The sequence below is a fragment of the Notechis scutatus genome, chromosome 6, assembly GCF_049901735.1.
Source record: "Notechis scutatus isolate UNSWTSFEM ecotype Mainland chromosome 6, rNotScu1.2, whole genome shotgun sequence".
Classification (NCBI taxonomy): Eukaryota; Metazoa; Chordata; class Lepidosauria; order Squamata; family Elapidae; genus Notechis; species Notechis scutatus.
Window position 1 is genome coordinate 26,003,480 of NC_142014.1, and position 27,746 is coordinate 26,031,225.

The following is a 27,746-nucleotide window of genomic DNA, read 5'->3' on the forward strand; positions in this document are numbered from 1 at the left end:
GCTGCCTCAAGGAAGTTCAAAACTTTCTCAAAGATTCATCTCATCCTGGGAACCCTTTTTTTGAACTATTACCCTCTGGCAGACGGTACAGGATAATAAAAACAAGGACAAATAGGCTGAAAAACAGCTTCTATCCCAGGGCGGTAACTCTATTGAATTCTACTGTATAGTGCAATACGAATGCAATATCAGGAGTTTTCAATTCAATGTGTGGAGTGTGAAGGATGTGTGTTTGTGTTTATTTTCATGGTCATGATATGCACTGAAGATGGTGTTTGATTTCATTGTACGAGATGCAATGATAATCAAGTAAAGTAAAGTAAAGTAAATAAAGTAAAGTAAAGTTAAAGTTAAAGTTAAAGTTAAAGTTAAAGTTAAAGTAAAGTAAAATAAAGTAAAATAAAAGTAAAGTAAAATAAACCTAAAACTAAAGCTAAAACTAAAACTAAAGCTAAAACTAAACCTAAACCTAAACCTAAACCTAAAACTAAACTAAATAGGAACCAGTTGCCAAGCCTCTGAATTTTGATCAGGGAAATGCTGCAAATGTTTGTAGGCATGAAAAAAAAGTGTTCATAAGTCACGTTTTTCAATGCCATTGTAACTTCAAATGGTAACTTCAGTATACAAACTTGAAAGTCAAGGACTACCTATACTTGAACAAATCCTAGAGCCAAGTACAAAGAAATCTGTCCATTATTCTGAAAAATAAAGCAGTGATTCCTGGAAGACAAACCTTATTCCGTGCTTTGGATGGCACGACGTCTCTCATAAATAGCAGGAATGCCAGAGACGTCACATGCTTTGATTTCAGGAAAGCATTTGACCAACAAAAAAAAAAAAAAAAAAAGCTGGTTTGATATATACAGGCTGTAGGGATGGGGGGGAGGGGCACAGCTGTTTTGCAGATGTACGGTTCTCCATCTCTGGGAGCCAAATGCCACACGCCTTGCCTTGCTCTCGCCTGAAGGAGTGTTGGACTCTGCGCTCGGAACACCCACTCTTTGGGAGGGCAATCTGTCTTTAATTTGTTCAGTAGTCAGATCAAGGGAGATACAACGAAGATGGCTTTGGCGAGTTAGGGTGAGGGAGAGGCACACTTTATTATTATTTTTTTTAGATAAAGCTTCTTTTTAATATTTAACATCTGCTTTTGGTGCAAAATAAATGAGCAAAATTGCAAGTTTTTAGCCAATGAAATGTGCAGCCATCTTGGTCTAGTGATTAAGGCACCAAGCTAGAAATTGGGAGGTAGAGTTCTAATTCTAAGCAGGAAAGCCGGCTGGGTGACTTTGGGCCAATCACCAGGAGACCGTGAGTTCTAGTCCTTCCTTAAGCATGAAAGTTGGCTAGGTAACTTTGGGCCAATCACTAGCAGTTGGTGAGTTATAGTTCCATGTTAGGCATGAAAGCCGGCTGTGTGACTTTGGGCCAATCACCAGGAGAGGGTGAGTTTTAGTCCTTCCTTAAGCAGGGCCAATCACCAGGAAACGGTGACTTCTAGTCCTTCCTTAAGCATGAAAGTTGGCTGGGTGACTTTGGGCCAATCACCAGGAGATGGTGAGTTCTAGTCCTTCCTTAAGCATGAAAGTTGGCTAGGTAACTTTGGGTCAATCACTAGGAGCTGGTGAGTTATAGTCCCATGTTAGGCATGAAAGCTGGCTGGGTGACTTTGGGCCAATCACCAGGAGATGGTGAGTTCTAGTCCTTCTTTAAGCATGAAAGTTGGCTGGTTAACTTTGGGCCAATCACCAGGAGATGGTGAGTTCAAAGTCCCATGTTAGGCATGAAAGCCAGCTGGGTGACCATGCACCTATCACTCTCTCAGCACAATCCACCTCACAGGGTTGTTGTTGTTGGGAAAATAGAAAGAGGAAGGAATATTAGATATGTTCGCCACTGTGAATGATATATAAAAATAATAAACATGGATAAAAATAAATAACAACAAATAGCAATTATTGGTATTTTCACAGATTTCCTTAAACCGTATCTGAATGACACCGGTGGATTAAATTAATACAACAATGGCATGTTCACTATTCATTTACTGATGTATTCACACATGCAAATCTGTGATTTCCAGCCTCATGTTTTTAGTACTATGATCCTTAGCTGACCTTGGTTGATCTTGGAAAGCTAAGCAGATTCAGATTTGGTCACCCCTGGGCTGGGTTGGGAGGCTAACAGGACATCCCAAAGATGCTTTTTCAAGAGGCAACTGGACTTTCTGTTTTTGTTTTTTGTTTTTCCTTTTGAAGACGTTTCCCTTCTCATCCAAGAAGTTTCTTCAGCTCTTAGTGGATGGTGGGGAATGGAAGGATTGATATTCCTTGCAGAGAGCTGGTCATTTGTGTTCTTTTGGAGAGTCGTTGAGGCCACTTGGAGATTTGTCTGTGTCCTCAGGGTCACCTGAGTGGTGCAAATGGGTGTGGAGCCTTCTTGGAACTGCTGAAAGGACTGTTATGGAGATGTACTTTTCTGCAGGATGTTTTCTGCAGTGAAAGGACAGAGGTGACCCTGAGAACACAGACAAACCCTCAAGTGGCCTCAACCACCCTCTAAAAGGATGCAAATGACCAGCTATCTGCAAGGAATATCAATCCTTCCATTCCCCACCATCCAGTCAGGGCAGAAGAAGTTTCTTAGATGAGAAGCAAAACGTCTTTAAAGAAAAACCAGAAAGTCCAGTTGCCTCTGGGAAAAACACCTTTGGGACAACCATGACTTGGATGACTGACAATCTCCATAGACATCTAACAGGATATCCTAAACAGATTGACCGTACAGGGACAGGAACTTCCTGGTGAAAACGGAAATATTGATGGGGAGAAAGGTGTACAGACCCAGAGGATGAAACAGAGCTGACAAATTGGGTTGAACAGAGATGCTTGTTCAGCATCACCCAAAGTTAGAGGAGCGTAGAAGCCGCAAGATATAAAACATCTCTTGAGTGCCACACATTTAAATTCAGTTTAGCTTAGCTGAAGACCGCTGCGTTGTTGTTTTTTGGCCTCCAGAAATACTTGAGTTACAATTCTGAAAAAGGAAACGAGTCATTGAACTAAAAAAGAACAGGGCAGAAAGCACAGTCAATGATTAAATTTCCGCAGGCGTTCTGTGCTCCGGTCCAGTGGCCAAGCCATGTGACTGGAGCCCAGGAATGGAGGAGGCAAAACAGCCCTTCCCATCCAGAAGATGGTTCCAGAGGAATCAAGCCATGGCACAGCTGAATCAGCAGTGGGATTCAAAAAATGTTACTATGGGTTCTGTGGGCATGGCTTGGTGGGCATGATGTGGCTTGGTGAGCGTAGCAGGAGAAGGATACTGCAAAATCTCCATTCCCTCCCCACTTCTGGGGGAAGATTACTGCAAACTCTCCATTCCCTCCCCACCCCACTAACCTGCTTTCCAGCTCCGTTCTCCTGTGCAGGGCAACCAAAGAAGACCCAGCCGATCAGCTGGGACTCAATGGGAGGCAGAGAAGAGATAGGGGTGGGGCCAGTCAGAGGTGGGATTTGCCGGTTCTCCGAACTACTCAAAACTTCCACTACTGGTTCTCCAGAACTGTTCAGAACCTGCTGAATGCCACCTCTGACTAGAAACATTGCTAACAGAAATTCTGCATCATTTTCTGAATAAAGTGCACTACTGTACTGTTAAGGAATAGCAACAAACCAACACACTCTCTTTCCACTGTGATTTTTTTAGAAATTCTGTATATAGCCCTACAGAATAGATAATGCACAGTCCACGTGTGCTTTACAGTGGTGGGATTCAATTTTTTTTTACTACCGGTTCTGTGGGCGTGGCTTGGTGGGTGTTGCTCGGTGCGCATGGCTTGGTGTGCATGGCAGGGGAAGGATATAGCAAAATCCCCATTCCCTCCCCACCCCACTAACCTGCTTTCCAGCTCCGTTCTCCTGTGCAGGGCAACAAAAGAAGAGCCAGCCAATCAACTGGGACTCAATGGGAGGTGGAGAATAGATGGGGGCGGGGCCAGTCAGAGGTGGGATTGGCCGGTTCTCCGAACTGCTCAAAATTTCCACTACCGGTTCTCCAGAACTGGTCAGAACCTGCTGAAGGCCACCTCTGAAGGCTGGATGATAGGTAGCATAAGAAATACCTGGTCCAGGGTCGTCCTCTACTTACGACCCCAACTGAGTCCAAAATTTCTGTTGCTAAACGGGACGCTTCCCCCCCCCCTTTTACTACCTTTCTTGCCGCCATCGCTAAGTTAGTTAACAAGGTGGTTAAGTGAATCTTTGATTTTACTTGTCTGAAGGTCATAAAAAGGGATCACACGATCCCCAGGAGACTGCCACCGTCATTAAGTACATGCCAGTTGTCAAGCGCCTGAATTTTGATCACCTGACCATAGGGGTACTGCAACAGTCATTAAGTGTGAAACACGAGCCTCAGTTGCTTTTTCAGCACCTCTGTAACTTTGAACAGTCACTAAATGAATAGTTGTAGACGGAGAGCTATGTGCACAACTATGTGTATCTAAAATGGACACCTAACATCAATAACGTTATCAAAAAGCACAACAAAGAATGTTCTTTCTGCACCAACTTCAGAAAGCTCAAACTGCCTAAGGAGCTGCTGATCCAGTTCTACAGAGGAATGATGGAGTCTGTCATCTGCACCTCTATAATTGTCTGGTTTGGTTCTGCAACCCAACAGGGCAGACACAGACTCCAGAGAGTAATTAGGACTGCAGAAAAAACAATTACTACCAACCTGCCTTCCATTGAGGACCTGCATACTGCACGAGTCAAAAAGAGGCCTGTGAAATTATCTACAGACCCCTCACATCCTGGACATAAACTGTTTCAACTCCCACCCTCAAAACGACGCTATAGAGCACTGCACACCAGAACAACTAGACACAAGGACAGTTTTTTCCCGACCGCCATCACTCTGCTAAACAAAGAATTCCCTCAACACTGTCCTACTATTTACAAAGTCTGCACTACTATTGCTATTAATCTTCTCATCACTCCTTATCACCCATCCCCTCCCACTTGTGACTGTATGACTATAACTTTGTCACTTGTACCCTAACGATTTATATTGATTCTTTCCTAGTATGATTTTATTGCTTATTGTACCCTATGACTATTATTAAGTGTTGTGCCTGATGATTCTTGATGAATGTATCTTTTCTTTTATGTACACTGAGAGCATCTGCACCAAGACAAATTCCTTGTGTGTCCAATCACACTTGGCCAATAAAGAATACTGTTCTGTTCTGTTCTTTTCTGTTCTATCCTATCCTATCCTATTCATAACAGAGTAATGGAATAACAGAATAACGCAACAACAGAATAATGCGACCAACCTACAAAAATTAGGGTGAATGGAACGAAAAGACTTAGGAAGGCAGCACCCCTTGGCCTTTTCAGATAACTCAACATTTAACTCAACATTTAACTCAACATTTGGGGAGAGGAAAGGTTTAAAAGGGGAGATGACCCCACCCCCAACTCAGAGGCGATGCCATATTTCTGACTTGCACTTTTCTCCTTTCAGAACCGCTCCAAAGTCCCAGACTCGCCCTCCACCGTTCGCCCTCCTCCATGCAACAGCCTCAGTTACCTTTCACCCGAGAAGGAAGAGCTCTTCACACATTTCAGAGATAACTTGCTCTCCCCGTCTGCTTGATCCTTTTTTTTTTTCCTAGCGCAGAAGCTGCCAATAAATAGAGATAGATAGATGGATGGATGGATGGATGGATGGATGGATGGGTGGGTGGGTGGGTGGGTGAAATGGAATAGACAGACATATAGAGAGTAGAGTAGAGTAGAGTAGAGTAGAGTAGAGTAGAGTAGAGTAGAGTAGAGTAGAGTAGAGTAGATAGATAGACAGACAGAGACAGACAGAAAAGATAGATAGATGATAGATAGATAGATAGATAGATAGATAGATAGATAAATAGGAGATAGATAGATAGATAGATAGATAGATAGATAGATAGATAGATGATAGACTAGAAGATTAGATAGATAGATTGATAGATGATTGATTGATTGATTGATGATATAGACTAGACTATAGATTATATTAGATTGATAAATGATAGATTGATTGATTGATGATAGATGATGGACTAGATTAGATTAGATTAGATTGATAGATGATAGATTGATTGATAGATATAGATGATAGACTAGATTAGATTATGATAGATGATAGATTAGATTAGATAGATAGAGCTAGACAGAGAGATTGATAGGTGATAGATGGAGGAATGGAGGGATGGGACAGGAGGGAATAGACTGACTGATTGACTGACTGACTACATACATGCATGCATAAACTTCCAGGCGCCGCGAGAGCCGAACCGCGAGTTCCCCAAACCGGGACCGAAGTTGCGCCCATTCAAGCTCCTCCCGCCTCGCAATTCGGAGCAAGAGCGCCCGGAGAGGGGAGTGGGGGACCCGGCCAAACCCAACCCCACTCTCGGGCCCGCCCTTCGGGATGGGAGATTCAGCCCTCCGGCCCGGCCCGGCCCGCAGCCACGGAGGACCGGGGGGCGGCGTGGGGGGAACGAAGCGCGCTTGACGGGCGGGGAGGGGGAACAAACAACCCCGAAGTTGCAAACGGAGTTTCGCGGGCGAGGGGAAGAGGGGCGCTGGGCGAATCCCCCGGGCCCGCCCCTCCCCAAACCCAGAGCCTTCCCGCGCCGCGCCGCCATGGGAGCGAGCCCCCCCTCCGGAGCCGCCCCAACCCCGGGACCGAACCCTTTCCACCTCCCAGCCCGCAGCCCCGATCCAGCTGGCTCCTCCGGCCTGGCTGCTGCAGGGTGACGAGCGGCCGGTTAAGCCGCGGCTTTCCTCCACCACCACCGCCCCCCAGCGCACTTACCGCCTTGCGGTCCGGGTACCGGTCTACTGGCTTGGCACGGTTCGGCACGGCTCGGCACGGCTGCCAGCGGAAACCGGGGCGGGGCAGGCGGCGCCGGGACGGCCAGGCGGGGAAGGAGGGAGGGACGGAGGCGGGGGCCGGGCGGAGCCAACCCAGCTGCGCGCAGGGCTCGGCGCCTCCCCTCCGCTCGGGGCTGAGTCCCAGCCTTGGCTGCGTTCGATGCCGTCCTTCCCGAGTGGGGGCGGGGGGGCTCCTAAAAGGTCCTCCGCTCGGTCCTTTCGCCTCTCCCGAGGGGATGGTTTGGTCGTCCTCCACTTACGACACCACCACCCCAACTGAGCCCCAAATGGATGTTGTTGAGCGAGACAATTGGTTTAAGTGTGCTTTTGCCCAGTTTTATGGCTTTTCTAGCCACTTTGGTTAAGGGAATTCCTGACGTTAAATGAGCAACCTGGTTGTTAAGTGAACCTTCTATCTAGACCAGAGGTCTTCCAAACTTGGCCACTTTAAGACTTGAGGACTTCAACTCCCAGAATTCAAAGTTACAACGGCACTGAAAAAAGGTGACTTATGACACCTTATGCTCACACTTACGACTGTTGCAGCATCCAACATTAATTTGGGGCTCAGTTGTGGTCATAACTCGAGGACTATCTGTATTTAAGTAAGTCGTGTTTCAGGCAGAAGAGGAGCTATTAACATTGATCCCCAAACATGGCAAAAAAAAAATCAGTTTAGCTTCTTAAATTCTACGGACTGATCAAAAGCATCTTCAAAACTTATGACAATTTGGAGATGCTTTTCCGACAGAGTTTTCTCTGCTCGTGCATGAAATAAAAGGCTGCCTTTTCATGTAAAGCATGCTCAGGCTGTTTCTTTGACAGTGGAAATTGGTGGCTTCTATTCTATTCTGGGAGTTGAAGTCCACAAGTATTTAAAGTGGCCAAGTTTGGGGACCCCTGATCTAGACTGTCCAAACTAGACTTGTGTTGTTTCTCTGTGTCGTCTCATATATGTGGGTATATACATAATTTTGCATTGATTTATTTTGTCAGGTTTGTGAAGTGTACGTTGGAGGTGGTGATCCTTTGAGAGCTGGATGCAACGAAAGTTCATTTGTAACTTTATTGACTGCGGGTATCCGCTGGGGGCAAGGAAAGTCATAAAACAGGGCATAAAGTCACTTAATAAATGTCTCACTTAGGAACTTAAATCTTGGGCTCAATTGTGGTCACAAGTCGAGGACTCCCGGTGCAACTTTCCTGCACGTTAGCCCTGATAGCACAATCTTATTTATTTTTTTAATACAAAGCAGTGGCATTGCCACTCTCTTCTTTCACTTTAGAATAATGGAAGGGACCTCAGAGGTCTTCTAGCCCAACCCTCCACTCAAGCAGCCGACCCTATACTATTCCAGACAAATGGCTGTCCAGTCTCTTCTTAAAAGCCTGCAGTGATGGAGCATCCACAACTTCTGGTGGCAGGTTGTTCCACTGGTTAATTGTTCACACTGTCAGGAAGTTTCTCCTTAGTTCTAGATACAGATACAGATTAACAGAGTTGGAAGGGGCCTTGTAGGTCATCTAGTCCAACCCCCCCTGCCCAAGCAGACCCTACACCATTTCTGACAGATGACAATCCAGTCACTTCTTGAAAGCTTCCAGTGATGAAGCTCTCACAACTTCTGAAGGCAACTTCTATTCCATCGGTTGATTGTTCTCACTGTCAGAAAATGTCTCCTTATTTCCAGGTTGAATCTCTCCTTGTTCAGCTTCCATCCATTGTTCCTTGTCTGGCCTTCAGGTGCCTTGGAGAATAGCTTGACCCCCTCCTCTCTGTGGCAGCCCCTCAAATATTGGAAGACTGCTATCCTGTCTCCCCTGGTCCTTCTCTTCACTAGACTAGCCAAAGCCAGTTCCTGCAACCGTTCTTTCTTTGTTTTATCCTCCAGTCCCTTAATCATCTTTGTTCAATTTCCATCCGTTGCTTCTTAAAGTTTCCCTCTATTCATCTGAGTGGTATCATCAGCATATCTGATTTTTCTGCTGATTTTCTCCAGCAATTTAAAACATTTTTTTGCTCCTTCTACCCAGCCTTCCTCAGCAGGCAGCCTGCTCTTAAATAAATCATTCATGCTCTAGAAAGTAGAAATGGAGTTTATAGGTTGAGCAAATTGGGCAGAAATTGGCAGGATCAAATTCGAGGGTCGCAAAGCTAAAAAGGAGAAACTCCCATTTGCTGCCCTCATTCCCTTCCCGCCAAAATGGCGGGAACCAGTTCCTCAGGCCAAATTTTATTTCACCAAAAATAGGACTTTTTTTTTTCTTCGTTGCACAGGGTGGCTCCCAGATAATTGCTAATAACTACCTTGGGTGCTCATTTGAGGTGAAAAGCCAAATACTTAGCTACTCCTTGACTTATGACCTGTTGCTTAGCAACCGTCCAGAGTTATGACAAACTTCCCCCAGAGCTATTTTATGTCCCAGTTTCAAAGGTCTGATGGCTGCCCCTCCTTCCCTTTATGGTTATGTGATCACATTGTGGGCTGAATTTTACAGGATCCCACATTTATTTCGCTGTTTTCCTGGAAACCAGTGCTTAATTCTGGTTTCTGGCAAAAAAAAGAAACTCCAACAATGTACAGTGGGTTTGCTTAAATGACTGCGGTGTTTTGCTTAGCAACGGTGGTATTTATGTAACAACGACCACAGAAACGATGGTCAAATCGGGCACAATGCTATAATGACCCATTTAACAACCGGCACAATTTAACGAGCATAATTCCAGGCTGAATTATGGTCAATTGAGTTGACAACTGCCTGTATGTGGAAGATCTAAAGAGGCAGAGAGAGAAGTAAGGTAATCCTCGACATACAACCACAAGTGAGCCCAGCATTTCTGTTGCTAAGGGAGACACGTGTTCAGGGAGTTTTTTGCCCCATTTTACAACTTTCCTTGATGCGTATGTTAAGTGAATCGCTGCAGTTCTTAAATTAGTCACCCGTTTGTTAAGTGAATCAGGCTTCTTCCCTGTTGATTCGGCCGGTCAGAAGGTCGCAAAGGGGACACTGCCATCGTAAACGTGAGTCAGTTGTCAAGCATCTGAATGTAACAAGAGCGTGGAAATGCTGTAATGGTCATAAGTCTGAAAAATGGTCATAAGTCACATTTTTAGCATTGTGTGTAACTTCGGTCACTATGCGAACTGTTGTAAGCCTAGGACTACCGTGTATTTATTCATATATGGTTTTAGAACAAGGGTCTTCAAACTTAGCGCTGAGCTGGCCACAGAGAATTGGTCATGGCGAGTTGTCCCATTCCACTTCCCTGTACCCCTTGTTGGAATCCACTCTCTGATCTCCAGCTCTTGTGTGACATTTGTGTGGATTCTGCTCATGAAATTGTGACCTATGGATTGTCTCACAACCTTGACCTGGCTCTCAGAGCTTTGGATTGGATTTGGACTATTCTGTACCCTCCTGTTAAAAGCAAAACCACTCTGGTGAGCAGGTGTTGTTTAGGGACCGTTTTTGGATTGCATTCCTTATCTGCTGTTATCTGCTAATTCACCGCAGCAACTGTCTGTGTGAGTGTATAAACTGGAAGCGGGACAGAATCCATCAAATAATCAGCTTAAGCCCAATCAGAGCATTTAATATTTATTTACATAAGTTATGTCCTGCCTGATTTGACACATTCCAGGCAGCTTGTATAAAATCATAAATATTTTTAAAAAAATTACAAGAACAATCGGTTGCACCAATCAGCATCACCTAACTATCCCTTCAAGCTCAAACAGCATTCATTACCTTCCCAAATTATACAGTAATTATCCTGATGGCATGAAAGTATTACTCTGTACATGCAACATTCACAAATCATTTTCCAGTGATTTTGTTTTTTAGCTAGATCTGGAGTTGTTAACATTGTGAGTAACTGCTAACTTGGGATAATAATGCGCTTGCGTTTTCAGATTGAATTTATTTATTTCCCTGATGACCTGGATGAAGGTTGTCTGAAGTTCTCTGAATCATTGCAACTGGATTATTATTTTTTTTTAAAAATTCAACCTTCAGACAACTTTCAACCAATTCTATTTGGATGACTAAGAATTTGCTGACCTGGATGTTGAGTTCACACAGATTGGTTAGCACCAAGTGGCATCAGCTGCGATTTTGAAGGATCATTTTCAGTCACTGCAGCCTTGGAATGTGGACAGCTATCTGCTTTGATTCCTGTCTAGGTGGCTTTTGAATCTGGTTGATCCAGATTAAGAACCTGCTATTTATTACATGAGGTAATAATGCTTAACTTTCTTAAAGAGGAATTCAAAAAGTTCCTTCAGAAGAAACCTGCCTTGATCCATAAGTAATGGTCAACTGTACTTTATTTTTCCAGATGTGAACCCAATGAAACAGCTTTGATTGCTTTGGTCACTGAATGGATGTTAGTTGTGAAGTCATGTCTGACCCATCGCGACCTGATGGATAACGTTCCTCCAGACCTTCCTGTCCTCCACCATCTTCTGGAGTCCATTTAAGGTCATGCCGACTGCTTCAGTGACTCCATCCATCCACCTCTTTCTCTGCCGTCCCCTTCTTCTTCTTTGTCCCTCAATCGTTCCCAGCATTAGGTTCTTCTCCAGTGAATCCTTCCTTCTCATGAGGTGGCCATTTTGGGTTTCATCTTCAGGATCTGGCCTTCTAAATAGCAGTCAGGGCTGATCTCCTCTAGGACTGACCGGTTGGATCGCCTTGCAGTCCAAGGGACTCGCAGGAGTCTTCTCCAGCACCAGAGTTCAAAGGCCTCCATTCTTTGGTGCTCAGCCTTCCTTATGGATTAGAATAAAAAATCTAGTGGACATGTAGTCATTCTTCCTGCTCAGGGCAAGAATCCACTAAATTATCTGACAGGTGGCCCTACAGCCATTCCAGCAAGCTGAGTCTTTGTTCTTCTAGAGGCAGAAGGTTCCAGTATGTCTCAGCTTCCAAATCCTCCTGAATCTTTGAACCAGGTCTTCTCGCCCTGCTCACCATTTCAACTGGGAATATATCTGCCTCTTTTACATGGAGCTGCCTGTGCCTATTGTATCTCATTTCACTGTTCTCTTTTGCAAGCCAGACATGGGTAATTGTTCATTATTCGGCTTGGATTGCAGGTTTCGTACAAACAAGCCACTTCTGAACCTGATGCAGTCTTTCCGGGGCTTGTTTAAAGAGCTGAGCTCAGAAGTGGACACAATCCAGTTCTCACTTAACATATCATTTAAATGTGAGCCAGCCATGTGCTGCAGCTGCCAAAAAAGCCAACACAGTTCTAGGCTGCATTAACAGAGGAATGGAATCAAGTTCATATGAAGAGTTAGTGCCATTTTATAATGCCTTGGTAAAGCCACACTTGGAATCCTACATCCAGTTTTGGTCGGAACAATGAAAAAAGGATGTTGAGACTCTGGAAAGCAATAAGGATGTTTAGGGGGCTGGAGGCTAAAATGATTGCAGGAATTGGGCATGTCTAGTTTAATTAAAAGAAAAACTCGGGATGACATGATAGCAGTGTTCCAATATTTGAGGGGCTACTACAAAGAACAGGTCAATCTATTCTTCAAAGCACCTGAAGGCAAGACAAGAAGCAGTGGATGGAAACTAACCAAGGAGAAAAGCATCTAAGGAGAAATGTCTACAGGTTTTTAAGAAGAGATTGGACAACCATTTGTCTGAAATGGTATAGGGCTGTGATGGCGAACCTATGGCACGCGTGCCACAAGTGGCACGAGAGCCATTTGTGCCAGCACGCGAGCTGCAGGCAAACTTACCTCACTGCACATGCGCGTGCCTCATAACTCATTTTTGGCAAGTTTGAGGCCTTTTTCAGCCTCCCAAAGGCTTGAGGAAAGCTTCTGCAGGCTTTACAGGCCGAAAACTAGCCCTGTTTTGTCACTTCCTGTTTTTCCAAAAATACCGGAAGTCACGAAATGGGGCTAGTTTTTGGCCTGCAAAGCCTGCAGAAGCCTTCCTCAAGCCTCTGGGAGGCCAAAAAAGGCCTCAAACCAGCCGAAAATCAGCTGTGAGGTGTAGTGCAGGTAAGGGGGCACGGCAGGGGGTGGGGGGATTGCGTACACATACGTAGGGGGCATGGGGAGGCATTGCCTTCTGGGTGCTGGCACACGAGCACGAGTGTGCAAGCATGTCCACAATTTTTGGCACAGGAGCCCAAAAAGGTTTGCCACTACTGGTATAGTGTCTCCTGCTTGAGCAGGGAGTTTGACTACAAGACCTCCTGCAGGTTAAAGTCCGGTGAAATTTGGATGTCCTCACATATTTCCCTTTCTTCCTAAATATTTATGATGGGAAAAGAGATCATATATTGCTAGTTCAGCCGTCCCTGCTTTCCAAGTCACGGTTAATTACATAGTTTGGTGGCAGGTGAGTTTACCATAACATTACATTGCAAATTTATGAATGCAGGTCAATGGACAAGGAAGGGAAGGCAGGCTGCAGTCCGACACGCTCCTGATTCCTTCTTCACTTGAGGCAGTGTTCTTAGTAACAGTTGATTACCAATCCTCTTCCATATTTGCATCCTAGATTTTGTAACGCAGAGAAGAGCAACACAGAGGATCAGGGGACTGGAGGCTAAAACATAGGAAGAACAGTTGCAGGAACTGGGCATGTCTAATCTGATGAAAAGGAGGACTGGGGTGACGTGATAGCAGTGTTCCAATATCTGAGGGGCTGCCACAAAGATGATGTCGTTAGCCTGCAGCAAGTACGGATGGCTAAGGAGAGCGAGGACTCAGATGATGGGCCAGGACCATTAGGGGGTGGAATGCTGCCTTCGGAGATTGTGGGGGCTGGCAGCAGTGATGAGAAGGTGTGATCTACTCATCAGCGATGAGGAGCCTGTGCCAAGTGTGCGTACGTGCAGGGTTGCTCGCAGGAAAGAGCAGCTGCAACAGCATGGGCGACTCAGGAGTAAGGCTGCAAGGTAATGGCCCCTCCTTCAAGAAGATAAAAGCCAGCTGTGAAGCGAATGTTCTTTGCAGGAAGCAAAAACGTTTTGAAACTCAGCCTCATGGACATTACAGTATCTTAAATTGGTATTTGAAGACCCTTGTGTTGTGAAATATTTCTTATCTGTGATTTTTGGCAGTCTTGTAAAGTTTTTGCAAGGTTTGTGCTTATCAAAGTTAATTAGTTTGCAGCAGCTTTTTAACCGGGGATTCGTAAGACTCATTAAAAAGTTTCTGTTCCCTTTGATCATTGTTTGTCTTATTTGAAAAGGGTTTGGGTCAGAACAAAAGAAGAGGGAGTTAAGCTATTCTCCAAAGCACCTGAATGCAGAACAAGAAGCAATGGATGGAAACTGAACAAGGAAAGATTTAACCTGGAAATAAGGAGAAATTTCCTGACAGAACAATTAACCAGTGGAACAGCTCCAGAAGTTGTGGGTGCTTCATCACTGGAGATTTTTAAGAGGAGACTGGACAGTCATTTATCCGGAATGAAATAAGGACTCTTGTCTTGAGCAGGCGGGTTGGACTAGAAGACCTCTAAGGTCCCTTCCAGCTCTGTTATTCTGTAATCCATTCTAAAATTCCAATCAAACTAGAGGCAAAATGTCTTTACTGGTCCTGTGAAAGCCATAAACAATGCCTGACAATATAATCCAGGACTCCGTAGTGTAGGGAAGATGAAAATGATTGTGTGTTTATTTATTAAAGGGAGTTCTGCGTGTGCTTTATTGCCTGGAACAGCAAATTGTTTTTTTAGGCTGTTGTTGAAGCTGAACGGTTTTTTCTTTCGCGTTGTCTTCCTGCTCTTTTAAAATCCTATGGGAGACAAAAGCAGTTAGAGGCGAATTGTTGCTGTTTTCCAATCTGGACCATCTATTCTATTCTCTTTTCCAGCAGCAGCTCTCTACATGCCTCTTTGGAAACATGCGTGAACACTCTTGCTTCTCTCCAGCATTTTGAATTCAGAGACAGAGCGTCTCTGATGCAGAAATACCACAAGGCCCCTTTATTTATTATTTACTTTACTTAAAACATTCATATGGCTTTCAGCCAACCCCAGGCAGCTCCCAATCAAGGAGCTTGGCTCCTTGACGGGAGCTCGGGATCATTCAGAGACAGGTTTCCCATGAAACGCCGGAGCCCTCCGAGAGAAACGATTTCACCAATCAATTATGCATGAGGGCGTTAAAAGTAGAAAATGATGGAAAGACTTTCACTATGGGTGCTAAGAATTCATGCCATCGGATGTTAACATGAATCTTTTCCTGCTGTACTGAGAGCTCAGTCTGAGATGGAGATAGATGGATGGATGGATGGATGGATGGATGGATGGATGGACGGATGGACAGACAGATGGGGGGGAAGGCAGGCAGGCAGATGAGATGATAGGTAGGTAGGTCAGTAGGTAGGTTGGTAGACAGACAGACACAGACAGATGGGAAGGCAGGCAGGAAGATGAGATAGATAGATAGAAGATAGATAGATAGATGATAGATAGATAGATAGATAGATAGATAGATAGATAGATAGATAGATAGATAGATAGACAGATGATAAAGGATGGATGGATGGGTAGATAGATGATGGATGGATGGGGGCAGGCAGGCAGGTGGATAAATGATGGATGTATGGATGGATGGGTAGGTAGATAGATAGAGATAAATGATGGGTGGATGGATTGGTAGATAGATAGATGATGGGTGGATGAGGGGGCAGGCAGGCATGCAGGCAAATGATGGATGGATGGATAGGTAGAGTAGATAGATAGATAGATAGATAGATAGATAGATAGATAGATAGATAGATAGATAGATAGATAAACAGACAGACAGACAGACAGACAGACAGACAGATAGATGATAAAGGATGGATGGATGGGTAGATAGATGATGGATGGATGGGGGGCAGGCAGGCAGGTGGATAAATGATGGATGGATGGATGGATGGGTAGGTAGATAGATAGAGATCAATGATGGGTGGAAGGATAGGTAGATAGATGATGGGTGGATGAGGGGGCAGGCAGGCAGGCAGGCAAATGATGGATGGATAGATAGATAGATAGATAGATAGATAGATAGATAGATAGATAGATAGATAGATAGATAGATAGATAGATAGAAGATTGCCCTTCTATCACTTTCTGGAATTTACTTAACTCAAGCCCTCTTTTCCTTACCTGGCCAAGTGAAGTATAGGTGCTTTGATGTTCTCCCCCGTCAAGGCACTGCATTCATAAAAAATTATACTGTAATCCTAGAACAGAGCAGAGGAGAAAAAAAAGAAGATTGTCTAAAAGTAAAAGATTCCTAATAGTTTTTCAGCAAAGACGAAGGAACCAGAAGCAAGACACCACATGGGCCCTACAATTCAAACATGGAAGATGCAGCCAGGTGAATTCACGGTCTAACAACTCCATAGGGTAGAATTAGATTGACAAGACTATTAGAGGGGTTACAGAACCTCCTTTTTCAGGTTCCACTTCCCATCCTTTTCCTTCTGTGTTGCTCGAGAACTCTTGAAGGAGCATATTCTGTGTGGAGAATCAATGTGACTTCACTATAAGTAACTGACAGTGAGAATAACCAACCGGTGGAACTGCTTGCCTCCAGATGCTGTGGGTGCTCCATCACTGGAGGCTTTTAAGAAGAGACTGGACAGCCATTTGTCTGGAATGGTAGAGGTTCTCCTGCTTGACCAAGAAAAATTCTTGTGTGTCCAATCACATGACCAATAAAAGAATTCTATTCTATTCTATTCTATTCTATTCTATTCTATTCTATTCTATTCTATTCTATTCTATTCTATTCTCATTCAATTTCCTATTTTATTCTACTCTACTCTACTCTACTCTACTATATTCTATTCTATTCTATTCTATTCTATTCTATCCTATTCTATTCTCATTCAATTTCCTATTTTATTCTATTCTATTCTACTCTACTCTACTCTACTCTACTCTACTCTACTCTACCCTACCCTACCCTATTCTAATTCTATTCTATTCTATTCTATTCTATTCTATTCTATTCTATTCTATTCTATTCTATTCTATTCTATTCTACTCTACTCTACTCTACTCTACTCTACTCTACTCTCCTCTCCTCTCCTCTCCTCTACTCTACTCTACTCTACTCTATTGAGCAGAAGGGACTTCAAGCTCCCTTCCAACTCTGTTATTCTGTTTAGGGGGACCTTGAGAGACAATTTGGACTTCCTCTACAGCTGCAGACCAGCTGACTTTGACAGCCTCAAAGCAGTGAATCACAATAAAGACAATAAAGATACTGTATATACTGTATAGTTTTATAGAGAGAGAGAGAACAGATAAAAGGTCATTGGAATCATGAGGAGCATGGAAAAAGAAAAACCTGAAGGAGAAAGTAAAGATGTGGCTATAATTTATTTATTTATTTATTTTGTCAAGCGATAATAAGATAACAGGTATAAGTATAAACATAGTTATGAATACATGAAATGGATATGAATAAGAAAAAAGAAAGAAACAATAGGACAGGGACAGTAGGCACATTAGTGCGCTTATGCACGCCCCCTACAGACCTCTTAGGAAAGGGGTGAGGTCAATAGTAGACAGTCTAAGGTTAAAGTTTTTGGGGTTTGGGGAAGAAACCACAGAGTCAGGTAGAGTATTCCAGACATTGACCACTCTGTTGCTGAAGTATTTCCTGCAATCAAGTTTGGTGTGGTTTACCTTGAGTTTGTATCTATTGTTGAGACTTTGGAAAAAGTTCAGAGAAGAGTAACTAAGGTGATCAACGGCTTGGAGACTAAACCATATGAAGAAAAACTGCAGGATTTGGGTCTGGCTAGTGTAAAGAAAAGAAGAATTAGGAGTGACATGATAGCAGTATTCCAAGTATTTGAGGGGCTGCCACAAAGAAGAGGGGGTCAAGCTATTCAAAGCACCAGAGGACAAGATAAGAAACAACGGATGGAAACTAATCAAGAAGAGAAGCAACCTGGAATTAAGGAGAAACTTCCTAACAGTGGGGACAATTAACCAGTGGAACAACTTGCCTTCAGGAATTGTGGGCATCACTGGAGGCTTTTAGGAAGAGACTGGACAGGCCATTTGTCTGAAATAATATAGGTTCTCCTGCTTGAACAGGGGGCTGGACTAGAAGACCTCCAAGGTCCCTTCCAGCTCTATTTCTATTTCTATTCTGTAATTACAGTACTTTTAGGAACATGAGAATCTGCTCTAAAGTAGACAGGAAGGAAAGGAGACCTCCAAAATTCCTTTATCAGGAAGTTAAGACAATGTTTGAGACAACGACAAATCTGCAGACAGACAGTAGGTTATATAACTTGCCTCGTGGTGTAACCGGAACAATCTGGAACTGAACACACTCAAAACCATAGAAATGGTGGTAGACTTTAGAAGAAACCCTCCCATACTACCACCTCTTACAATACTAGACAACACAGTATCAACAGAAGAGACCTTCAAATTTCTAGGTTCTACCATATCACAAGACCTAAAATGTCAACATCAAAAATGTCATCAAAAAAGCACAATAAAGAATGTTCTTTCTGCGCCAACTCAGAAAGCTCAAACTGCCCAAGGAGCTGCTGATCCAGTTCTACAGAGGAATGATTGAGTCTGTCATCTGCACCTCTATAACTGTCTGGTTTGGCTCTGCAACCCAACAGGACAGACACAGACTCCAGAGAGTAATTAGGACTGCAGACAAAACAATTGCTACCCACCTGCCTTCCATCGAGGACCTGTATACTGCACGAGTCAAAAAGATGCCTGTGAAATTATCTACAGACCCCTCACATCCTGGACATAAACTGTTTCAACTCCTTCCCTCAAAACGATACTATAGAGCCCTGTATACCAGAACAACTATACACAAGGACAGTGTTTTCCTCGAAGGCCAAACAAACATTCCCTCAACGCTGTTCAACTATTTACAAAGTCTGCACTACTATTACTGTTAATCTTCTCATCATTCCTTATCACCCATCCCCTCCCACTTGTGACTGTAGGATTGTAACCTTGTCGCTTGTATCCTTACAATTTTTATTTATTGTTTCTTGGTATGATTTGATTGCTTATTGTACCCTGTGACTATTATTAAGTGTTGTACCTGATGATTCTCGACTCTTGACGAATGTATCTTTTCTTTTATGTACACTGAGCATTTGCACCAAGATAAATTCCCTGTGTGTCCAATCACATTTGGCCAATAAAGAATTCTACTCTATTCTATCTATTAACAGCTCCCGAGGCTTTTGTTGAAACAAGCTCCTGAATCAAGGGATATCTTTTTCCAGATGTAACAGAATAAGCATTTTTACTTTTAACAATCACAGAAACAGTGGGGTTCCATATTTCTAAGGCTATCCCTAACCTCAATAACAGAAGGAAGATAGATATCACTGAATAAATTCTTTTTAAGAAGTCATTTCTAGGGCTATGTGTTAACGGAATATTTATTTTATGCCTAGATTATCCGATGCTCGCTCTCTCTCTCTCTTCTTACTATACCTTGGCTAGATGTTCCCCCAATCTCTTAGGAACCTCTCGTTCTTTTTCCTTATCGACTTTATTGCCCAGCAGAAGGATGGGGATGTTCTCTCCAGCTGCCTCCTAGGAAATAGGGAAAAACAATTGAAGGACAGGAATATATGAAGAAAGCAATCCACAAACTGACAAACAGAAACATTTATTAGGATACCCTGAATGATATTATGAAAAAGACGGAGTTTTGAATTAAGGAGGAAAATTTAAAGCTAGGTACTGTAATTCCATCATCATGTATATTTGTTTTGGGTTCAAAAACTGCTTCAGCTTAGAGATTCTCTCCCAGCCTTTTTTAGTCAAATGGTCTGGCTGAGGAATTCTGGGAGTTGAAGTCTACAAGTCTGAAAGTTGCTAAGGTTGGAGACCCCTGGCCTAAGAAGACCGATGGAACTCAGAGCCACTTGGGAAAAAAGAAGAAAGAAAGAAAGAAAGAAAGAAAGAAAGAAAGAAAGAAAGAAAGAAAGAAAGAAAGAAAGAAGGAAGGAAGGAAGGAAGGAAGGAAGGAAGGAAGGAAGGAAGGAAGGAAGGAAGGAGGGAGAGAGAGAGAGAGAGAAAGAAAGAAAAGAAAGAAAGAAAGAAAGAAAGAAAGAAAGAAAGAAAGAAAAAGAAAAGAAAAGAAAGAAAGAAAGAAAGAAAGAAAGAAAAAAGAAAAAAGAAAGAAAGAAAGAAAGAAAGAAAGAAAGAAAGAAAGAAAGAAAAAGAAAGAAAGAAAGAAAGAAAGAAAGAAAGAAAGACAAAATGCTGGAGAATTTAAATCAAATCAGACTTACTTCCACGCTCACCAACCATTGCTTCACAGCCACAAAAGTGTCTTGTGCTGTTACGTCATACATCACAACAACCCCGTCAGCTTTCCGGAAGAATTGCTTCGTGATGCTGCGATACCTGCAAATTAACGGTTTTACAGAACGGGAACACAAAGGAGCCATCAAATCCGGCCGTCTTCCCTGCTCAGTTCAACCTCAATTCCATTTAGAACATTCAACACCTGGTAGAATTCCATTTAGAACATTCTATAGCTGGTGGTCCACGAGAAAATTTTGGTGGTCCGCAGAAAAATTATTTGCAAGACTTGGCCTCGTTCCAGTGGGATGGCATCATGGCCTGGAACTGGATGACCATCTCAGTCCGCTGAGCTTCCAGGCGCCAGTACTTGGCCCACAGGTGGGATTCTTCTGGCCCAGTTCTTGTGAATCAGTAGTAAACAAATGTTACAGTTCAGCCAAACCGGTAGTAATAAAAACAGCTACCAGTTCGGCCGAACCGGGATTTCCTTTTTTTTCCTTCCCTCCTGATGATCAGCTGTTCTGACAATCAGCTGTGCCAGGATCCCCACCACTGTCGTACTGCTTCGCCCAGGAGGCTTCCCTGAGGCCCAGGAGGCAAAAAAGCAAACAAACAGAGCATGGGGGGATTTTTTTTTGCTGCTACACAAAAGAAGCCACGCCCACCCAGTCACATGGCCACGCCCACCTAGCCACGCCCACAGAACCTGTAGTAAAAATATTTGCATCCCACCCCTGACCTGGCCTTGCACTCCCGCAGGCCTTCCCTCTGCTCGGAAAGCCTATGCTCGTAATCCTCAGGGAGGGGCTTCTGCTGAGCCTCCTTCTCGATTAGATCCCATTTGAACTGATCCAGATGTTTTGCAAACTCTTTCTCATGGAGGCTGCTTAGCTCCAACAACTGCTTCCTGTTGGGGCCCCTAAGGAGCCCAGACGGGCAGGCGAGGAATGGCTGGGAGGGGAGGGCCGAATAGAGGCTGGGAGGCGCCTCTCTAGGTGAGTGACATTGAGTTGGCCACGCCCACCCAGTCACATGACCACCTAGCCACGCCCACCCAGCTGGTCATTAGGCAGATCATACTGGTGGTCCGCGGGATTTAAAATTATGAATTTAGTGGTCCCTGGGGTCTGAAAGGTTGGTGACCCATGCTCTAGTCTGTGTTTGAACACACCTGGCACAGAGAAGCCCACCACCTCTTTTGGCTGGTAATTCAAATTGCTTTTACTGTTGAGAAAAGTTTTCTTTTTAAATATTCAGTCAGAATTCCCTTTTGTTTTTTAATCGCTCCTTAACCGCTCTTCAACTGGGAAACGGCAGCTAAAGAAAATAACACCCATAACCAAACTGAATTTCTAAGATTTAAGGTCCACATTTAAGGTGGCGGTCATTAGGCTGAATTGCCAGTAAGAAACAGCTTCTCCATCAGAAATCTTGTTTTCTTGGTATGTCCGTTGAGTTCCTCCAGTCTTCGGCCTTTAACCCTGACTCTTGGCACAGGAGCCGAATTTGAAAAGTTATATGCTGGTACCTAATTCTTGTAAAAAGCTAATGGGCAAAAAACTCTTTCAGGATTCCTAGTTTAAGAAAAGAAAGAAGAAAAACCACAGCTGGTTCAAAAAGCAGAGGGGAACGGGAATGGCCTTGACAGACAGGAGGAAGAACTGCTGCCGAGGCAATAGCCCTCTTACAGGAGACTGAGTCAGAGGTGGTATTCAGCAGGTTCTGACCAGTTCTGGAAAACCAGTAGCGGAAATCTTGAGCAGTTCGGAGAAGCGGAAAATACCGCCTCTGTCTGGCCCTGCCCCCATCTCTTCTCTGCCTCCCATTGAGTCCCAGCTGATCGGCTGCGTCGTCTTTGGTTGCCCTGCACAGGAGAACGGAGCTGCAAAGCAGGTTAGTGGGGTGGAGATGGAGATTTTGCAGTAACCTTCCCCCAGGAGTGGGGTGGAAAGGGGGATTTTACAGTATCCTTCCCCTGCCATGCTCACCAAGCCACACCCACCAAGCCACGCCATGCCTACCAAGCCACAGAACCGGTAGTAAAAAAATTTGAATCCCACCACTGGCCTGAGTGAACACCACAAAATTAACTTGAGAAAATGTTTCAGACCAGTCCCTTCCTAGATTACATGAAAATAAAGGGAGCACATACAGCCTTGCAAGAGTTTGTCATTGTAGAAACTAAAAGTAAAGGTTTCCCCTCTCCAGGAGTGTCCGACTTATCTCTGTTTCCTAGCCTAGAGAGTCCAAAAAGACTTGTGCGGTCACGTGGTCAGAATGATTATACGCCAAGGGGCACAGAATGCTGTTACCTTCCCACCGAAGTGGTACCCATTTATCTACTCACATATGCATGCTTTCGAATTGCTAGGCAGATAGGAGCCAAGGCAAGTAACGGACGCTCATCCGTCACATGGTGCTTGGGTCTCGAACCTGAGCTCCCAGCTTTCCAGCGGACAAGCTCAGCATCTTTAACCACTGAACCATTGCACCCCACTCTCTGTCATTGTAGCTGTTTGTTGTAGTCCTAAATTGATAAGTGTGTATGAGGACTAGCACCTCTGGTTGAGGGCCCTGCCTGCCGTGCCCATTTTAGGGCCGTTGATTCACCGTTGGTTCTCACCCGGTGCTCAGCCCTCACCTGTGCCTCCAAGTAGTTGTAACATGTTCATCAGCCACACCCCAGTAAACCGTCTCAGCAGACAGGTCAAAACAGGTGAGGGAAGCCGGTGGATCTTTGATGATTTGCCATTCACAGAGCAGTGGTTTCTTACTCTGATCTACCTTGAGGACGGACACACCTTCCACAGGAATTGGGCTGAACTACACATTGCGGGCATTTCCAACCAAGATCTCAGCCAGCGGATAAGAAGGTCTTGGATTACCTTTCTTGCCCAGCAGTGTCCCAGAGTTGCAGCACCACCTGGCTGCCATCCAAGTTCACGGTTTTCATAGAATAATCCACACCTGCAGAAGACAAATAGCTCAAATTGTATCAATCAATCAGAAGAGAGCTGGAAAGAACCTCGGCAGTCTTCTGATCCAGGGCTCGCCAACCTTTTGGACCTCAGGGACCACCAAACTCATAATTTTAAATCCCGCGGATCAGAGACCCTGGGAAAATCCCAAAAAAGTCTGCAGGAAAATTCCCCACCCCATTTTCCTACCAATCGATCATTCTTTATTTGGGATCACAGGATACTGTCTCCAGTTCTGTTCTCGGGGGGAGAGACTTTTGGCTTCATGCAAGGAAAGCAGCAGAAGCGGCAGAAGTCTTTCTTTCTCTCCCCCAAACTCTGCCAGAAATGAGTCTTTGTGAGACTTGTCACGCCAGCACAGCCTCTTGGAGCAGGAGGCCTTGCAGGGTCCCAAAGACTCATTTCTGGCAGAGTTTGGCGGAGAGAAAGAAAGACTTTTGCTGCTTTCCTTGCGTGCAGCCAAAAGCAGAAGAAGAAAGAAGCGGAAAGAAGGCGAGGCACATGGGGTGAGTGGGGCAAGTTCCCCCCTCCGCCCTTTCCCCCTCCCCTCACTACCTCATGTTTGCAATGCAAATGACACAAGCCTTGTGTTCCCGTGGGCCATGTGGTTGGCGACCACTGATCTTGTCCAACCCCCTGCTGAAGCTGCAGGCCCTGTACAGCTTCAAACAAATGGCTGTCCAATCTCGTCTTAAAAGCCTCCAGTGATGGAGCACCCAGAATTTCTGAAAACAAGCCATTCCACTGATTAATTCTCACTGTTAGGAAATTTCTCCTTAGTTCTAAGTTGCTTCTCTCCTTGATTAGTTTCCATCCATTGTTTCTTGTCCTGTCCTCAGGTGCTCTGGGGAATAGCTTGACCCACCCTCCTCTTTGTGGCAGCCACTTAAATACTGAATATTGCTATCATGTTTCCGCTAGTCCTTCTTTTCTCTAGACTGGCCATACCCAAATCCTGCAATCGTTCTTTGTATGTTTTAGTCTCCAGGCCTTTAATCATCTTAGTTTCTCTTCTTTGCACTGAAACTCAATTGACTATGTCCACCTCAGTCCCCTGTGTGTTGAGACATACCTGGTTCAGATCATGAATTGCTGGGGCCTAAGAACAGAGTTAAATTTTGCAACGTCAAAGAGGCAGCACCGCCACAGAAGTTTGACCTTACCAAAATCAACACCCATCAAAATCCCTTTCCATGCAATTGAGGTGGAAAAAAAAATAGGTTTAAACTGCTAGATATGGCTCAGAAGATGCCTAATGCACTGTGGCCAGAAATTTGATCGGCCATCACAGAAACTGTGGTTGAACACCTCCCATGCAAGAAACCAGAGGGGAAAAAAGCACAAATAGCTTTCAGATGAAACCACCAAAATAGCTGAGAAGAAACAGAAAAACAGCCAGTGCAGAAGGCAAAATGGAAGGAAGGAGATTGAATGCAGATGTCTAAAGAGCAGTTTCTTTGCTTTCCAAAGAGAACTTTCTTTGTCTTCCAACGAAAGACAATAAGTTTTGCTAGCACCAGCATTTCAAGCAGTTAGAAGAGACTTGCAGGAAGGGACTCATCAGGAATACATTTGTGCAAATCAAAAGGATTCCAGCACAATAGAATAGAATAGAATAGAATAGAATAGAATAGAATAGAATAGAATAGAATAGAATAGAATAGGTTTATTGGCCAAGTGTGGTTGGACACACAAGGAATTTGTCTTGGTGCAAATGCTCTCAGTGTACATAATAGAAAAGATACATTAGTCAAGAATCAAGAACCATAAGGTACAACACTTAATAATAGTCATAGGGTACAATAAGCAATCAAATCATACTAGGAAACAGTCAATATAAATTGACTGCTCATGAAAGCATCATCAAAACAAGGGAAAGAATTTCTGACCAACAAGGTGCCAAGAACAGCTGGCTCAACAAAGGATAATATTTGCAGCTCAGGATTGTAATGAAGGGTCCTTACTGCTCTCTGAGTTTGGTTGTTTTCTTCCAGACATTTCATTACCATACTAGGTAACACCATCAGTGTTATTGAGGAATGGAGTTTGCTCTCAGTTTATATTCTAGAGGCTTGCCCTGCCAGTATTGGTGGGAATGGTCTTTGGTGGGCTGTTTACTGTTAGCTTGTTTGGGAGTTCCTTGATTGGAGTATTGTTTATTTCTTGATTGTTGGTCTGATGTTAATCGTGAAGTTAATCTATGCCCATCTGGGTGTTGATTGCTGGTAAGGATGTGTTTTTGGTCTTTTTATTCCTCTTTTGGCTTGTTGTCTCATTATGCGGATATTTATTTACATCTATGTGTCTATTGAAATGCTAGAGAATTCCAGGCTTCCGGGAATTCTCTAACATTTTTTGGATTTGCCTTGGTCTAGTTTCCCAGTTGGAACTATGGTTAAGTCTGTCCATATATTAAATTAAAGAGTTGTCATCATGTCTTCCATCATGTCAACCTAGCTCAGAGAATACCAAGGACCCCTCATAGACGACAAAAATAATATAGAGAAGAGCTGAATGCTTGTTCTGACCCACGCCCTTTTCCAACAAATCAAACACAATCCAAAAGGAACAGAAACCTTGTAATGCTTTTACAAAATAATTAGCTGTGATAAGCACAAATGTTGCCAAACTGTGCAAGACTTGCCAAAAGATAACAGACAAGAAATAATTTGCAATACAAGAATCTTCAACTACAAACTCAGGATACTGGAATGTCCACGAGGCTGGAGTTTCAAAACGTCTTTGCCTTCTGCAAAGCAGGTTAATTTCATAGCTGGCTTTTATCTTCTTGAAGGAGGGGCCATTACCTTGCAGCCTTACTCTGAGTCGCCCGTGCTGTTGTAACTGTTCTTTCCTCCAAGCAATCCTTCGTGCACACGCACTTAGCACAGGCTCCTTGGGAACCTCCTCATTGCTGCTGCCAGCTCCCACAATCTCTGAAGGCAGCAGTCCACTCCCTAATGGTCCTGGCCCCTCATCTGAGTCCTGGCTCTCCTCAGCCATCTGCACCTGCTGCCAGCAAACCACAACAATGCTAGCAACGAAGAAACCCAGGCCTCCTCAAGATAATGAGAAAAGGGAAGCAGAAATAGAACTGGGTATCCTTCAGGAAGAAGGCATGTGGGCAATGAGGCAGCTGTCAAACAACAAAGCCCCAGGTGTTGATACCATCCTGGGAGAATTGCTGAGGCCTGTACTGCCCACAACCGTCAAAGACTTGTGCCGGAAAAATCTGGAAACAAACAATGGCTACAGGCTTGGAAATGATCTGTGTTTGTCAAAAAAAAAGGGGGTGGGTGGGGTGGAGACACCAAGGATTGCTCCAATTGTCACACAATTTCCCTCTTATTAGCATGAAGAACCGTGGTGGAGCAGTGGCTAGAATGCAGTATTGCAGGCTAACTCACTGCTCACTGCCACCAGTTCGATCCTAGTTCTTTTACTAAATCTTCTTGGCAAGATTTTCTAAGAAGTGTTTTATCCTCGCCTTCTTCTTAGGGCTGAGTGAGATGGACTGGCCCAAGGTTACCCAGCTATCTTTCTGCCCAAGGCAGGACTAGAACTCTCAGCCTCCTCTGAGCCGTGATGGTGCATGCTGTACTGCATGCTAATTCTGCTGACTGCCGACTGCCAGCAGTTCGAGTCTCACCAGCTCAAGGTTGACTTCCATCCTTCTGAGGGTGGTAAAATGAGAACCCCAGATTGTTGGGGGCAACAGACTGACTCTATAAAATGCTTGGAGAGTGCTGTAAAGCATGATGAAGTATGTGAGTGTAAGTGCTATTGCTATCTATCTATCATCTATCTGTATGGCGCAGTGGTTAGAAAGTAATATTGCTTGACAACTGACTCACATTTATGACGGTAACAGTATCCCGGGGGTCATGGGATTCTATTTTGTGACCTTCTGACAAGCAAAGTCAATGGGGAAGCCAGATTCACTTAACAACCGTGTTACGGATTTAACAACGGCAGCGATTCACTTAACAAATATGGCAAGAAAAGTGTCAGGGTAATGATGATTTAATAGCTGACCAGCTGCTGTAAGGTTGTAATGCTGTAATACTGTAATAATGTAATGATGATGCAATAGTAGCAATGAGTCAACAGGGTTATTTAACTGCTACTTCTTTAAGAGGCTGTAATATGAGAGAGACCCTATGAGGGCCGTATCTCTCTCTCTCTCCATGTGTGCTTCCATGGTGTAGCTGATTACTCATTGCTGTTTGTTCAAGGCCTGTATCAAAGTACTTCTATGTATATATGTTTTTGTAGGGATAAAACCACTATATGTAAATACAAACCTCTGTGTGCTGTATTTGCTCCTAGGTTGTCTCACCTAGTCACATTGCGCGCACTCTGACAAAAAGTCATAAAATGAGGCAAAACTCACTAAATTTCTCACTTAGCAACATAACCTCTGGGCTCAACTATGGTCATGAGTCAAAGATTACCTGTAAGCTGAGGATAAAATTCTTCTCTTCAAAAAAACCCAATGTATCAGAAACAAACCTGATAACATCTGATCAAAAGGATTAAAGAAGAA

The 27,746-nt window shown here is 43.9% G+C and overlaps 2 protein-coding genes across 3 annotated transcripts in view; both read right to left on the reverse strand.

The window, feature by feature from the left end:
- TSPAN9 (tetraspanin 9) overlaps nucleotides 1–6,994 on the reverse strand; it is a 117,990-nt gene extending 110,996 nt beyond the window's left edge. The window contains exon 1 of one of the 2 annotated variants that reach the window (XM_026679293.2): nucleotides 6,871–6,994. The gene's annotated coding sequence lies outside the window, so the exon portion shown is untranslated. The remainder of the gene's footprint in view (nucleotides 1–6,870) is intronic. The other variant, XM_087967726.1, reaches the window with a different exon arrangement.
- Nucleotides 6,995–14,552: 7,558 nt separating this feature from the next.
- Nucleotides 14,553–27,746, reverse strand: part of CRACR2A (calcium release activated channel regulator 2A) — a 60,962-nt gene continuing 47,768 nt past the window's right edge. Inside the window, exons 14-18 of the mRNA XM_087967742.1 lie at nucleotides 23,108–23,189; nucleotides 20,207–20,321; nucleotides 19,401–19,502; nucleotides 16,062–16,138; nucleotides 14,553–14,701 (exon numbers count right to left, since the gene is read on the reverse strand). Of these exons, the coding sequence (XP_087823868.1) occupies nucleotides 14,611–14,701; nucleotides 16,062–16,138; nucleotides 19,401–19,502; nucleotides 20,207–20,321; nucleotides 23,108–23,189 (467 nt within the window). The 3' untranslated portion in view covers nucleotides 14,553–14,610. The remainder of the gene's footprint in view (nucleotides 14,702–16,061; nucleotides 16,139–19,400; nucleotides 19,503–20,206; nucleotides 20,322–23,107; nucleotides 23,190–27,746) is intronic.